Source organism: Amia ocellicauda, chromosome 9, assembly GCF_036373705.1.
Source record: "Amia ocellicauda isolate fAmiCal2 chromosome 9, fAmiCal2.hap1, whole genome shotgun sequence".
Taxonomy (NCBI): domain Eukaryota; kingdom Metazoa; phylum Chordata; class Actinopteri; order Amiiformes; family Amiidae; genus Amia; species Amia ocellicauda.
In genome coordinates, this window is record NC_089858.1 from 11,883,276 (window position 1) to 11,899,401 (window position 16,126).

Genomic DNA, 16,126 nt, shown 5'->3' on the forward strand with positions numbered 1-16,126 from the left:
ACATAAAGCTCGCAATAAGGGACAGAAAAACTGAGACAGTTGTTGGGGGCTTTTAAATGCTCGATGTAATTTGCATATATTAATCTCCTCTTTTCAGGCTTATCAAGCATTCTTCAGTATTTGAAGTTAAAATAGTGATGACAGGCAAGGGTACGCTTCGTTTTTTCAAGGATTTATTACTTGTATAATTCCGGATCTTTAATAAGCCGATATGACTGATCCTCGTAGTTCTGTAGAATTCGGTTAATTGTTCCAGATGGTGCGCACTGATTATGCAAAATTACTTTTTTTTTTTTTTTTCACCATTTTTTGATTGACTAACACAGGGAGAGAAAAAAAAAAAATTCTTATAGCACTTTCATTAAGCGGCTTCACATCAGGTTTCAAACAAAAGTTACATCTAATCTTCTTTAGCAGTGCACTGTATGGCAAAAGATTGCTGTGTAACAATTCGTGCTTGGGACAAAGAACTCGTAAGAACAGCAGGGCTTCTTTCATTTCAACAGTAGGACAGTTTTGCAGACAGCTGGGGTGTAGTTTTTTTTTTGTTTTTTTCTTCTTACACATTCCATATATGATTTACACGAATTCTTCCATATATATTTTTTTAAAACAAAACGACTTAGGCTGAAGGATTAGAAAGCACTTCCCTGCAGCCAGTGACACAGAGCTCATCAGCCAAGTATTGGTTACAGTGGGGTATTGTTTTCGGCACATGACTGTTGATTAAAATCTTTACTACCATTGCATATTTTTCAGAAACAGAAGTCCATTAAAAGTTCACCTTGATTCTGCTTAGCATCAACTAAATTGACTTAAATTAATCTTCTATGTATTTTTGATGGGGAGGCGTAGAGCAGATTTACAACTTGGTTTCAGTGTAGATGGTACGAGATTTAAACCATGCAATTTCAATGCAGTAAAACTGTTAGAAACTCTGAACTGAAGCCAAGGTTTTCAGGCATGGTACGTATGAGGTACTGCATACAGTTCCTTGTCCTGAAACCTATTAATGATTTATTTCTAGGGACAGACTCTGGAGCTGAGGGAGATGTAGTGCTTGTAGGAGGTTGTACATGTGCTTATTCATATGGGTGACTTCTCAGACCTTATTAAGCATGCATGAAGAACATGATTATTCCTTTTTTGCATTTAAAGCATGCAGCTTTTTTGCAAAAAGAATGATCACTGATTTTATTCAGGACTGACTTTCAATAACATGAGAAACATTTCATTTTTGAACTTTTGAATTGTGACTCCTAATTCAATTCATCATCATAACAATGCCCAATTCCAATTCGTTACAGTAAAGGGTATCGAAAAAGATTGATTCCATTCTTATTGTGCTAAAAAGTCATTCCCAAGACTAATGTAGTGGTTATGGTTTTTGTATGTAAGTGCTGCAGGTACTTATAATGATTCCTGCTGAACTATGTTTTATTTATTCTTCAAATAGTCATAATTAAGTAATTTTCCCCTTAATTATGACCGAAGATGATTTCTGCTGTATGAAAAGCAACATCTGCACAGATCATAGTTCCGTATTTATTGTTTGGTGTTAAATGTCCAGAATCTCCTGTCTCCCTCTGCAAAGCCACAATATTTCCAGATACAGTTCACCTTGAATGGTTAATTTCTTGGACTCAGAAAATCTCTTTGCACCCCTTAGATGAGTAATTTCTCATTATGTTATGAATCCTGCTATCTTACACACAATAATAATCTTGCTTCATTTTTATCAATAACCAGACAGGGCACACTCAATAGATGGGCCCTGTCAGAAGCTCGCCATTTCATTCATGTAATGTGGGGTGTTATCTAATATCTAATTAGAATTTGATAAAAATGTTTCTGGAAATCCAGTCATTAAATATAGTTTAAGGAGATTTATGTTCAAATATTCCTTAAAGATCTTTTAATGGGTCCGTTCACTTGTTAAGTTTGTTATTAATGAGCTTCTAATACATACTGTGATTTAAAAGCACAATGAGATTCTGTAAATTAAGTAATTTTGTGAAGGGGCGTCTGGGGCTGAGATCAACGCAGCGCAATCAAGATTACTGTTCCAACAATATTACCAAGTGCCATGCTGTAAAAGTTTCAAGTTTATGGGTGGGGTAGCTGTATGTACAGTTTTTATATTTTCTCTCTAGTAGTTTCAGGATGCTGCAGTTTTCCCAAAGGGTGTTCAACATATTTTATTTATTTAATGCAATTTCATACCCCCTCGTCTCCCCCCACATGTCCCGTATAAGAATGTACCGTTACTATTTTGCCTGACTGTTGCAACAGTCTTGTGAACGAGAAGAACTGCGCACATTTTCAGGACTAAACGGTGCCGAGGTGATCTGCTCGACCTCATCTGCTGTAGCTCGAGAGGGATCATAGAGAGATGGATGTGTTCTCAGTCGACTCTCCCTATCTGTAGGAACAGGTCAATGTAACGCATTCTATGTTTCTCCCCACTTGAGATTATGTACGATAGAGCGGTACCCGCATTCTCCCAGACACGGCCTTGCACAATCCCCTATAATGACAGCTTTTCCATAACTTCAAACCCCGGGGATGGAAAATGTGCACAGAAGGGTGGTATAAATGGAGATGTGCTCTACCTCCTACTTTATTTTTCCACTCGAAGAGATCTTTTTGGAGGAGCAGGGAGTTATCAGTGTACTGAAATGCACACGGCCTGTTAAACCGCTGCATGACAGAGACATGCTCACTTCCCAGGGTCCGACAACCCTCGGCAGGGGTTGTATGTCATTCAACAGAATTTTTTCATTCATATATATATTTAATCCAGAACCGAAGAAAGCGGCACCGTAGAGTTTTTGCACCCATTTCTGAAAAGCATGTACCACAACATTGAGAATATGGAGGGGGGACTTCAAGTCAAGACCTACTACTACTACTACTACTACTACTACTACTACGACTACAACACATGCTCTGTGTTGTTGACAGAGCAGTTCTGGCAGTGAGGTGTAGCAGGCATTGGAGCGGTGGCTCTGCGACATGATAACTGTGGGCAGGGGCCTCTTGCAAGCTCTCATACGCTCCGCAAGGTGTGCATCTGAGCAGCCATAGCTAACTAATAACCGCCATGGTGTCATCGGGAGAGTAATGGTATGCTGATTAGCATAATTAATGACAAATGGTGGAGCGGAATTGGTGGATTGGTTTAGCGCATGATGAATGAGTTAATGCCCGGGTTAGTGCCTGCCAAGGAGGCCTCTCTGGCTGTCAGCCCTCCTGTTTCAGCCCTGGCAGACCTCATTAGTCACCATGTGAGATGCCAGTTTACATTCACTGGTACTGTGAACACAGAAAACTTAATAACACTGAAACTGTAGAGTGCCTGCTGTTTTATTTAGAGTCCAAGAGGGTAAAGGGATTTGGGCTGGGGGGCGGGAGGGGCTAGCGGGAGAAGATCTGTGTAAAACCATTTTTGGACTCTCTCTAGTGTACCTTGCTGGACATGCTTGGCACTGTTCAGTGAATTTAAAAGGGATTTAGTATTTAGAATACCTTTCCGCTGGATATTAAAAAGCCGAGCAATGTGAGGCAGGTGGGTTTTTGTGTTTGAATGTATTTAGCGTTCATAGTAAAATGTATTTTGGTTCCAGTTAGAAGAAGGGGATTTGTTTAAATACTGCCTGTGTCCAGCACATGCCATTAAGAGTGAACTGTTGCTGCCAGCAGTGTCCAGGAAGACTCCCTCAATATACCTCAAGCTTTATTGGAAATAATACATCTAGTTTAATTAACATCTATCTAATATATACAATAATACAAAGAGATGCAGTATTTGTGTTTCTGCACATTTATATTGTTAAATGTGTTTGTTATGACACATTTATTCTGTATGATGTATTATATTTTGTATAAAGTCTGCAGTGCCAAATAACATTACCAACAACTACAAATAAAAATAAAAAAAACTGTTTCTTGACAATCCTTGAATTAGGGTCAATGACAGTGTATCGGTTGCCCATTTTAACACAAATCTTGTAGAAATTCAAAAGTAAGGCTGGTTTGGGAATTCCTTTTTGTTTTAACATCAGCCTCTAGTCGTGCCTTTGGTGCCCACGGAGTACACAGTGCGAATGTGCATGCTTTGTTTTTTTGTTTGTTTTTGTATTTGTTTTTCCTAGTGTGCTGAGACATTCTCAAACATCTACTTTTTGGAAGACTGATGGAGTGTTGGCCAACTGGGAACGCTTCCTGGCTCACAGTCGAGAAGCAGATTTCAAGGGCTGCTTGTCACACAGATGAAAAAATAACACATTTCCCTTCTCGCTAAATACTGTTCAAAATGTTTTTTTTCTCTCCTCTCTCAAAACCGGTGTGACTGTTAAGCAGCTCCACTATGGCACCCAAAGGAAGGCACTCTAATCTTCCAGTACAAATAATTAACTGTAGTTAACATTAAAAAGTTCCTTGCTTGCAGAGGGCCCAATTTAAGATATTTTCTCGTATTTACCATCTCACTGTACAGCAGGAAACACTGAGTATATTATTAATAACAATAACAATGTTGCAATAGCATATTTGTACCAGAATATGGTGCTGGTTGTTATAAGAAAATCTGTCATTCTATATCTATCCCAGGTAACCCCATCCAAAGAGTAGAATCATTCTGTGCAGAACTACTACTTCAATATGCTTTCTGATTCACAGGACATGCAGTTCTAATAGTTTCCCATCAAACGCTTGTTCTTCAAGTACTGTAATTTTTAAAAACATATTGTATGTGTGTGTTTGAGCATACACAGAAAGAAAAAGAAAAAACAAAACAGGCCAAAGTCTCTAACGTATGCACACTATTACTGCCACCAGATTACTTATTTTAACCTTCTCGGTTTACTCTTTTCATCAAAAAGTAAAGGACAGCGCAAATGGGGGAGGCTGAAATCTCTAAACTAGTTTCTACTCCTAGACCTTTTGGTGGTAGATTATATAGTCTATGAATCTTACATTTTATGCCTCTGTACCCCACAGGTTTTATATTTAAAAAAAAAAAAAAAAAAGAATCCATAGAGCCGCAAAGTCATTAAAATAATCTGAAAATAGCAGCTCGCGATCATCTGTTCTCATAGCACGGGTCGTGAGCTCCAACACCTCCAAAATTTTTCCTGTCAGGGTAGGGGGCAATTTTTATTCTCTCTCATTAGGCAATTTGAGTAATGACTAGCTCTGGCTGCACAGCTACTCGGGGACCCGCCGTCGTCCGCCCTCGATCTCCGAGCAGCCTGCGCCGACAGCCTCTATTGGAATGGCACAGATGGCAGGCCCGGACGACAAAATAAACTACAATATGTCTTGGAGACGCTGTCAGGCCGGGGCCTATTTTTCATGTCACAGCAGTCGATTGGAGTCGGCAAGGAGGAAACAGACCCCAGACCCCCAGATCTTTAGTTTTCTTCTGTTTCTTCTTAAATTATTTTCCAAGTTCATGTGCACTGTTAATCCCTGTAGTAACCCCCACACCGCCCTCCGTCTGCTGTACAAACATGCTAGAAAACCGCAAAACTTTTTGCTATCTTAGTCTTCTTAGTTCTTCTTAAACCAAAATAAACACTGTCCTCAGGAAACCAAACAAATCCACCTTAATAATAGCGCCCCATTAAGTACGGTTGTTTCAGCATTTGCTTTGACTTTAAACAAGACATCAGTGTACACATCTAGTGAGGTGGTGGTGCGGGGGTAGGTAAGGGGCAGGAGAGGTGGGGAGATTTGTACTGCAGCTGCATCACAGTGAGTGAGAGAGCGAGAGTGAGCTTCCTTGCTTTCAGTGCTGCAGCCTCTCAATCAGTCTCCTCCATCATGCATTTTAATCAGCAGGAAAATCACAGCAACACATTAGCCTTCGACCCTTTGACTATGATCCGTGCTCCCACTTGTCATTCACTTATCAGACAAGTAGGCTACTTACAGTCTACTGTAACCAGATGTAGCCTGTTTTATTGGGTGGCTTAATGAGTGAACTGAGTGATATGGGGGTGGTGGGGCAGCCAATAACCCTTCTACAGTGAAGCAAGTTATAATTCTCTGTTTAAAAGGAAATATTATATAGAATTGTTCTCTGGCTCCATGATCCATGCCCATCTGGAGTTTAGTATAGTTAATCTGCACTGAGAGAGAGAGCTCTGGATGGGTATTAAGGTAATTCAAATGGATCTCTGTTTTTGTATTTTTTTTTCCTCTTCCCTTCTTCAAAACGCTGAACTGCTGGACAGCTGTTTGGTTTAAATAGGGAAATCCATCAGCTCACCAGTAGAGTACCTGTTCCTTAAGGTGAAGTTTTGTACAGTAGATGTTAGTCATTTGTTTTTCTCTCTCACACTTCCAACAACGGGCTCTTGCAAGGCAATTTCATGATCTTGTGTTGTGTGACTTTAATAAATCATCTCTGGGTAGGGGGGAATCTTAATTTGCCACAGATTTGGATGAGCAAGATGTGCTTAAAACAAGTGGAAGAATTCAAGGTAGTTGATTCCACCATTTGAAAGTAGTTTACTGTATTTGTATACGGGAAATTGCCCAGTAAGGGGCATATACCATCAATTAAGCCAACAATGTCATTGTAATGAAAGGTTCAAGTGGCACAGAAAACCAGAGGAGACCTGTATTTCCTTAGCTGTTTGACACATTCAATCGATAACTAACTTAAAAAATAAAAAGTGTGTGTGCGTTTTATGTATATATTTGTATGGCGAAGTCTGGCCTGCTTTTTTTGGGACCCGTAGGTGTGTGAAGTTTCTAGATGACACCGCATCCAACAATAGAGGTGTGAAGGATTAGTGCTCAGAGCAGCGTAGAAGTAGAGCCCTCCGAGTCCTGAAACAGCCATTCGTCTATACCCAGGAGCTAAATATGACAATGTTAGCATTTTTCATTTCCCTGACGTTACCATTAATAAGGCAATGATCCAAAAGGGGCTTTGCTGACTGTGTTCTTTATACTTCCATCATTCACGACTAGATTATTTCATACAGGATCATTTTGGAACTAAATGACAAAAAAGAAAAAAAAAAATCTTTCCTTCCTTTGTTTTAGTTCATAGATTTCCAAAAAGTCATTAGCAGGCTGTGATAAAGTGTTTGGGTGTGTGCATTATTAATTACCTTGACGTTTCCCTGGTGATTGAGTCTGAAATGGGGGGGAGAGAAGGATGCGGTGTTGGCTCCGATGCTTCTGCTTGGCTGTCACTCCCAGGCTACATACACAGCGCAGTGGCCTCCAGAGCATATCCCAAACGTTTTCCCCCACTATGTTTTTCACCACCATTTTTTTGAGCCGACTTCTAGGTTAATCCCTAGAGCGCTACGTTATTTTTCTGCGCAGGTTGGTTTTGATTTTCAAATCTGATCCTCAAACCACACTGGGGTTCCAGGTCAAGGGCCAATCTTCAATTTTGTCAACCAGCTTTCACAATGTTCCTCCTCCTCCCCTGAATATTGTTTGCAAATTCCCAATTTCTTGTTCGATTGCTCACTATACTGTAGCTGTTCCCTCAGTCATTTTTGTTGTCTGTCACCAGGAATAGTGCTCAAGTCCTCCTTTTTTTAAATACTGCAAACTCTTACGCAACGGTCTCCTGTTGACCAATATCTGCACACGTACCTGTGGATTATTTGTATGATCAGCTTCCGAAAAGGGTTGTTAAAAGATGGGCAATGCAATAAGAGGTTTGCATCCAATCCTACTGCAGAACAGGGGAAAAAATGATCCTCCCACCGATTTTAAAGCCATCATCTGTCTACCTTTCACATGGGCTGATTATGGTTATTGTTAGGAGTTCATTGCTCCCCTCCTCTGTCTGCAGTTTCTGGTAATTTCTCAGCATGTGATTACAGCTGTTGTGAGGGAACCTCATCAGCCTTCAGCCGCATTCACCCGGGCCAAGGGGCCGATTAGATGAACCGCTTGACAGGGAGGCTGGTATTGGGTCAGACACTGCAGTCAGTTACCCACCACCTAGTGTAAAACACAGCTGCCTTGGTCTTCTAAAGCACAACAGGTAGCCCACTGCAAAAATCGCAGCCTGTATTTTTGAGATTCAGATTTTTCTCATTCAAAGTATATAAAATAATATAATAATTCTACTGCAGACACCTTTAGCCTTTCAGTTCTCGCAATAGTTTTATTTTTGTATGTGGTTCATGCTCTAAGAATCTTTTGAACACATTCAGACATTTATTACTTCCCCTCCCCAGTCCAGTGCCTCATGCAGTCCAGTGCCAGACTCGTTATGAACTTAACCCTGAGATGTGTGATAGGGCCGAGAGAGCAACATTCGCGCAGGATCTTTCAGTGACAGTCTAAACTTTTGCCATTCTCCTGAGCCGTTGGAGAGACCCGGGTGATTAGGCCTGGCGATGGCAGCCAGGCAGATGAATGGGCTCATTGTGTTCTGATCAGCAATCGGTAATTTATTTTTTAATGTATTTTATAAACAAAGAGCAGTGTTCGAACTTGACAGTCTTGACACGCTGATTCCTATGTAGGCTCTGTTCAGTGTGAGGTTACAGCATTAATAACCCACCAGCACACATCACACCATTTTTAACCATGATCATTATGATAAAGGGCATATACTTAATTACAGGCCTCCTTAATTATAGCTCTGTTAAAGCTCGTTTGTTTGGGAGAATGCTAATTATACCACTGAGCTCTTGGCACGTCCTCATTTCTATCCACTCCTTGCCACTGTACGAGTGGCTTATTTTTATGCTAATTAATATCCGGTGCTGGATGTTGCATTTCTTTTCTTTTTTTTTTTCCCTCATTTCTTTTGTTTTGAGCCTTACGTCTCCCTAACAAGGGGACCCAGGAATAACTGAGAACAATTATAAGGGAAAATGGAAAAAAAAAAAAAAAACTGAAATTGGACTTCAGCTTTATTGAAGGTTGCTTGGAGAGACTTCTATTCATTTGGAGATGTCAGACTTTCAGGATTTCTTTTTTCTATTTGTTGTTGGTGGTTTTCTCTGTGTGAAAGAAATTATTAATAATAATTGCCTTAATAGTGATGGTAATAGTAATTTCTTGCCTTTTCTAAAAGCTGAAATTAAACGCTTGATGGGATGATTAGGTTTTACAAAAAAATAAATAAATGTTGAAATCGCAGCTTAAACCTGCTATATTAGGGGGTTATTTTGATTCTTTCCAATGCAGTTTTGAAGTTTGAGATTTTAAATCCAATCTTTTTGTTTTTCAGCAATGGATGGTGTGCCTTTCATGATCTCTGAAAAATTTGCATGTGCAGCAAACGATGTGAGTGTTTTCATTGTTTTCCGTCTTTCTTTCTTTTAATGCATTTATTACTCACTATAGAAATAAATACCGTCCAACGAGTGGATTAAATGAACACTTCTCAGATCCCCAACTCTGCATTGCCACAGTTTTTGTGGAAATCTCTTGACTTTAGAAAAGGTGTCCCCAGTCTGGAGAGAAAAAAATAATAATACATTTGCAAAGAGATAGTGGGAAACCCTCCTCTGTACGCTGCTTGGATTCTGCGTCGTTTCCAGATTTCAGGCTGGGATGTGCGGAGAGAGGCGGAGTACCTTCAGTCTTGCCCCCCCTCCCTCCAACAGCTGGACACCTCTGCTGGTAATCTAGATATGGTAAAAACCATAATAATTTTCTGTGCATCTCATCTCCTGGTGAGATGGAGATACAGGGAAGAAAAAGGAAAAAGATAGCTGAGAGAGATTAGTATTTACTAATGTTGATTTAGTAATTTCTCCAAAATACATTATTAATTAAAATGTCAGCATTTAATTCACAGAAACAAGAATAAGTTAGTAAATCCTGGCCTGCTTTTGTTGGAAATAAAAAAAAAAAAGAGACTATTTTCATGGGCCTGGAATATTGCATTCAAATACTAAAAAAATAGGTTGTTTAGGTTAAATGTTATTGCCATTATTTTAGTTTTACTCATTTTATATTGCATCCATATGCAGGAAACCCTTTTTATTAAAGCCTTCCCAGGCATAACTGGGAAAACAAGGGTTGTTTATTAATATAATACTTTATTTCCCAGTATGGTCATCTGATGGTATTAGGCCGGGGTGCATTAGCTTGTCGAGTGCGGTGGATCGTCCCGTATTGTGTGATAAATGCGAGTGTGTGAACTCGGGCAGAACAAAGAGTTGCTGCGGTCCATTTGGCTGGCTGCAGTCGTCACAGTGGCCCGTACATATTGACACAGCAAAGAGGATTAAACATTTTAAGCATGCTTACTTAACCGTGCATCTAACCCCTGTGTGTGTGGTTTTTTTTTTGCCTTTTGATTTCAGATGCAGCAAGTTGATTTAATGGGCATTACGATCAAATCCCTGGCAGACATCGAGAAAGAAGTGAGTAGCGCCGTAACGCTTTGCGGCACTCATGCCATTGTGCTCGAGTGCAAAGCTCAGATTTGAGAGTTAAATGTCTTGGACGTGTCGAATGCTGTCTCTGCCTGACTACCTCCAGATTGAATTAAACCAGGCTGGAGCTCGAAAGCACTCTGAGAACTTTGTCACCGGCTTGTACGCTGGCCTCGCTCACATTTTAAACAAGATGAGTTGATTTTCTGTCTTTTATCTTTAGCATTACACTCTCCTAAACCTCTCACTGCTCATCCCATTAAGCACTGATAGATATTTATTTTCTAAATCATGTTGTATTTCTCCCACATTTAGTAATTTAACCCAGTTTTATTCTTATTTTTTTTTTTTGTTGTTGTTGTTTCTTAATATTAAAAGCAGAAATTGAAGCATTAATCTACTAGAAACATTTAAGACCCTTTTATGCCAGCTATTCAATTACTGCAGCAGAAGGTAATTTTTTGCTTTGTCCATATCTAGAATAAAGCCACAATGTCATTTGCATTAGAACAAACCAACAAATTAGGAACTATGCAGTTTCCTTTGGCAATGTTACTCCATATAATTCACCTCTCTATATATACTGTACCTGGCTATCTCAGAATCTGTTGGCAGGTTCTTTTTTTTTTTTTTAACTGCAAAATCCCACCGTCACCCTTGGAAGGAAATGTGTGTAGCATGTCTAAAATTCAAATTTTGTTATATACTTATGTAGTTGATTTATTTATCCATATATTAATTAAAAGGGAAAAAAAGGCTGGGATCTTCATAAGAATTTGAGTACCAGATGTGCCATTACGGAGAGATCACCGTGCCATAAAAATAAAAAACACCCATTTGTGTTGCTGGGTAGGAGAGGGACAGCTTCAGTCTCGTTCAACTGGCTACCATGGCGGGGTCACCAGAGGTACTGGAAGTGCCACCGTGGGTGCTCTGGAACTGCACTCCAACGGGATCCCTTAATGACTCCTAATTAGGGCTTTCACCCCCAGATAACTCAGCAGATAATACTGTAGTTGCATCGACGGCATCTCCTTACTCAGGAACTGAGCCCGTTCAGCCCGGAAGTCGAGGGCATTAATTACTTGGTAAATAATTACACCGCGGACCTCCTGGAGAGCGTGGCATGAAGAGGCAGAGCTGGCAGCTGCAGTGAAGATGTCTGCAGGATGGAAACTCCACAACCCCCTCCCTCCCACACGCATACACACCCCCCCGCCCCCCCGTGCCCTAAGTGAGGCTTCTCAAGATTCGACTGTCTTTACCACACTAACAACGAGAGGATTTGTTTAACATGGCAGGACCCCTAATCCAAGGCAGTTTAAAAATCCCACTTTTCTAGTGGGGGGATTACACTAAACCCAAGATCACCGCATTAGCTGGCAGCCCAACAGGCTTTCTCTCCCCTCTTCCCTTTTTAGGCCAGTTTTTACAGTGCGGGCTGCTCTTTATTATTTATCTATGTATCTATTATTGCTGTAATGTCTTTGTGTCGTTTTACGGAACCTTCGCAAAACGAGTCGTTCGGCATGGCTGAACTTATTATTTTTTTCAGAAAAAATTCTACATGCTGTAAATCTGAGAACCAAAGTGAACATTTGTATTCATTGATAGCTGAGCTTCGGCTGTGGGGTGCAGGGATGAATGCATGGAACTCGGACTGTCAGCCGTGTAGCACAAGCTAAGGGACACCTGAATCCGTGGAGCTTAACTGTGAGCAGCAGTTCGTAAATTCTTAATGAACAAACAAAATAGTTCCTCATTAATTTTTATATTTAGTGGGATAACACCAGTCACAGGCCCAAGCATGAGTCTGGAAAATCACTTCTGTTATCAAAGAGACAAAGTAACTACATTTAGACTTCTTTACCCTTTTGAAACATTATCTTAATTCTTACATATTACGAAAGTGGAACATCTACAATTTGCATGGACCTAGTTCTTTGTTTGTTGTGCACATGGGATATATCCCCCCTCTTTCCTTCTTTCTCACAAACACTTCTCTTAAAAAGCTATTTTTACTTGAATTTTGTCATATGTTTGGAGTTAGCATTCCAATGAGAGGGACATTTGTCTCGAACCTTAAATTGGAAGAATCATTCCCGGGCTCAATTCCCTGTGGGTTGGCTTTTCACATTTTAAGATAGCACACTTCTTTGCTGAAAGATTGCAATGACCAGAATAAAGAACAAATACAAATAGTACCGCTATTCTTTGTAATGTAGTGTGAGTGGATTGTGCAAGGGAAAAAAATGGAACAAGATATTTGGAAAAATGAAAGAAATGTAAGGAGAGTGATTTATTTTAATTGGGGCAGGGGGCATGCAAAGAGCTGATTTTCAATTACCTGTTTCTGTCCATTATTTATTTTTGTTAGCCTTTCTGAAATATATTTTAAGGTACATTTACACCATTGTAAGATGGCTAGTGCATGTCATTAATTGAATACACGCTTTACCATTTTGTTTACTTGGGGGTGTTTAGCAGAGGGCTGCAGGGACGTCCACTAGTGCAGAACACAGTCCCGTCCTGAAGAAAAGCACCCAGCATAGCCGCCAAGAATTTAAAATGAAATTAATTGAGTAAGACGTGTATAAGATCCAAATCTTGTTAGCAGTGTTAATTTTTATGAGAAGTGTCAGGTGCAGCAGGACTCTCTGAAACGAACATGGGAGGATAATATAGAGCTGTGGTCTGACCGCCTGCCCGGCCTTGTGGGGGAGACTTCCTCTCTCTCTCGGTTCACTGCCGATTTGTTGGTTGTTTGGGACTGGGAGGGACATGGGAAACAAAGCACACAGCCCTCAGCCCTCACCTCTCACAATAGCAGCAGCCTTCAAAATGTGCAACACTTCGGTCAGCAGATTAGCCATTTACACACTAACAAAATATACAAGGAACATTCTGCTTGAACAGCATACACCATAATGTTATTTATTTTAGTTACTGGAGCTTCTGTATGTGTACCTAGAACCCCAGTTTGGAATGACGTTTACATATTTTGAACAGCTGTGAGAGTGTGGGGGTCATGCTTGATGATCTTTTGGTCCCCTTTCATTACATTAGTACTTAATAGAGGGTCAATACGCAAGCATTCTCTGCACACAATTTGAGCTCCTATTATGAGCTACTTGAAACTATTTATAATGCGAGTGGTATGTAACAAGTTACTGAAAGCCATTTCGGTGTTTCAAAATGTATACACCATTTCTAAAAGGTCATTTGCAACCCCTCAAGAAATCTTTAATCTAACAAATTCAGATGTAACAGGAAATCGTACAATACTGCAGCATTTGTAATTCACCAGAGTCCAATAGCAGCAGTGGGTTGAGTATACAAGTATATTTTCAACAGACCTTAGTAAGCCATTTTTTAAAGCATGTTTAAAATGTTTGCATTTGAAAATCAGTTGCACTGCCAGATCATCGTAATTCAGCTGTGAAACTTTCTTTGACTGTAGATGTGTGCTGCTTTGAAGTGTTCATTAACCTCACCAATCCCTATTTATAGGTGCCTATTTATGAACTCTTCATCAAAAAGTATCCTTTCTGTAAATAGCGGCAATTGATTCTTAAGGTCATTAGCTGTATCTGTCTGAGTGTGTGCATTCAGCAGCGCTTGCTAACATAATTTGGAAATGCCCACGAAGTATTAATTCTCTAACATTTAATATTATTACTTTCAAACAAAACATGCACACCAATAGCCATTTTAGATTTGCACGTATCTTCATGCTGCAAACCTTTCCCCCCCGAGTTTATTGTGGAGTCTGGAGGTTTACCCAGCCCTCCCTTGGTGACCATTCACAGCCCAAAAAAACATAAATGTTCAGAAATTCCCCACCTTCACCTAGATATTACATCTTTCTAGAAGACTCTGATTAGCAGCAGGACATAACAAGGGCTCGAGAAGTGCCCAGAGTATCATTAATTATAGCTATGCTGTAAATGATTAAGTAAATGTGAGGTACAGTAATGTGCTGGATTTAGTGAACTGGAGGACATGGAAGATTAATGAACTCAGAATGCAGATTGGGATGAAGTCACAGCTTCATTTGATAATTACTTTTGTGCTCCAGACTCTCTACATGGAAACAAACCTACCATTAACCTTTTGCAGTCTATTTGCTTGCACATTCTCACCTTTTTTTTATGCCAGGCTTTTGTTGTTGTTTTTCTTCAAAATGTAATATGCAGAGAACTCTTACTCTTAGAGGTAATCTGTGGAAGAGCATGACAGTGATAGATACACTTCACTCTTGGCTAGAGCTTTGACAAATATTATTTTCCACATTTCCATATTGTTCTATTTTAGTAACCGCTGACTTAATATGCAGATTGACCTTGCTGGAGGGTCAAAGCTCACCATCCAGTCTGACTTAAGACTGCAGGCGCCTCTGGATGCTCTTATACAGGAGTCGGCGGTATCACTTGTTAGGCCTGATTTGATGATTATTACAATTATTTCAGCAAGGCTTCGACTGCTATCCCATGGGGGTGGTTGTGGCAGAACCCTAAATGGCTGCAATCAAGTGAGAGCACGCCTGGAGTCCAGTAGGGGTCACTGTTTCTTTGCAGAAGTGTTTTTGTTCCATATCAGTAGTACTTAACTGCCACCTGCACATGTTAATTGACAGATTTCAAATCTTATTAATGACACAATTATATTAAACCCAACTTCTACCACAGCTGACTAATATACATAAAGCTCACAACTGCTGGAAACCTGGATGTAATGAAATTAAATGAATGAAATAACATATGCTAACTGGCATAATTTTAAGGTTTTGCTTTTTCCTCTTCTTTAAGATGCTGCTTCCAGCAATTAGGCTTTTTTTTTTTTTCATTTCCCAAATGACTTGAGAATCTCGTCTAGATTATAATTGCTCCTAGCCACGCATATCTAATTTGTGTCTTTTTAAGTGTTAATTAGTAAACGGTTTGAACTGACATCTTTATGTATTTGTGTGTTGAAAAATGAGGCTTACTTTTCACTGTGCTCCAGGCGGACGGTAACTCGCTGGCTCTGCTGTGACATCACCACGTCACAGGAGGAATTAATGAAGATGCACGTGTCACGTTCCAGAGAGAGACAGGAAATGAAGTCCTGATTGTCTCAATACCACTGCTTGCATTTTATATTTCACTGTCCTGTCACAGTCTTGTAAACTGACAGACAGTGATGCATAGTCTTCATGATAACACCCCGTTTCTCTCCCATCAGTCTTTTTTTCGTGGGATGGGCTGGGTATTTCTGTTCTATCATAACTAAGTGCCACATGTGACACTTATGAGCATGTGTGTGCATGACTTGGTTTCCCTGTATGTAAATAGAATGGGCATTGTATGTAAGTGATCACTTTGGCTTGTTTTACCACCTGCGATTCCAGCTGAAAGCAGCTTCTTCTTTTATATGGTCTTACAGCATCACCTAGTGCTCTGCCTGTGTACTGCAGAAAGGATGGTATGATCATCAATATCTATTTGTGTGTGCAGATTTGTGCCAGCCAGGCAGCGCTTAGTATTAGATCTATCAAATATGTTTGTAGAAGTTGAAATTCCAGTATCTCCTGTTTGACGACTGAAGAGAAAACCTTGGGAGTAAACAAGAAACAAAGAGGCATTATATATTTCCAAAGCAGCAAAAAATACAGAATTAACCTTAATGTAATTACTGCTAATAATGTGATTAATTCTAGTAATTGACTTCTTGAAAAGTAAGTTCTAGGTTTCTGAAAAAGTGTTATA

General features: G+C 39.8%; 1 protein-coding gene across 2 annotated transcripts in view; it reads left to right on the forward strand.

Moving 5' to 3' along the window:
* Positions 1 to 16,126, forward strand: part of LOC136758613 (multivesicular body subunit 12B) — a 55,976-nt gene that overhangs the window by 31,920 nt on the left and 7,930 nt on the right. For both annotated transcript variants that reach the window (XM_066713151.1, XM_066713150.1), the window contains exons 8-9: positions 9,224 to 9,279; positions 10,308 to 10,367. In XM_066713151.1, coding sequence (XP_066569248.1) covers positions 9,224 to 9,279; positions 10,308 to 10,367 — 116 coding nt within the window. The remainder of the gene's footprint in view (positions 1 to 9,223; positions 9,280 to 10,307; positions 10,368 to 16,126) is intronic.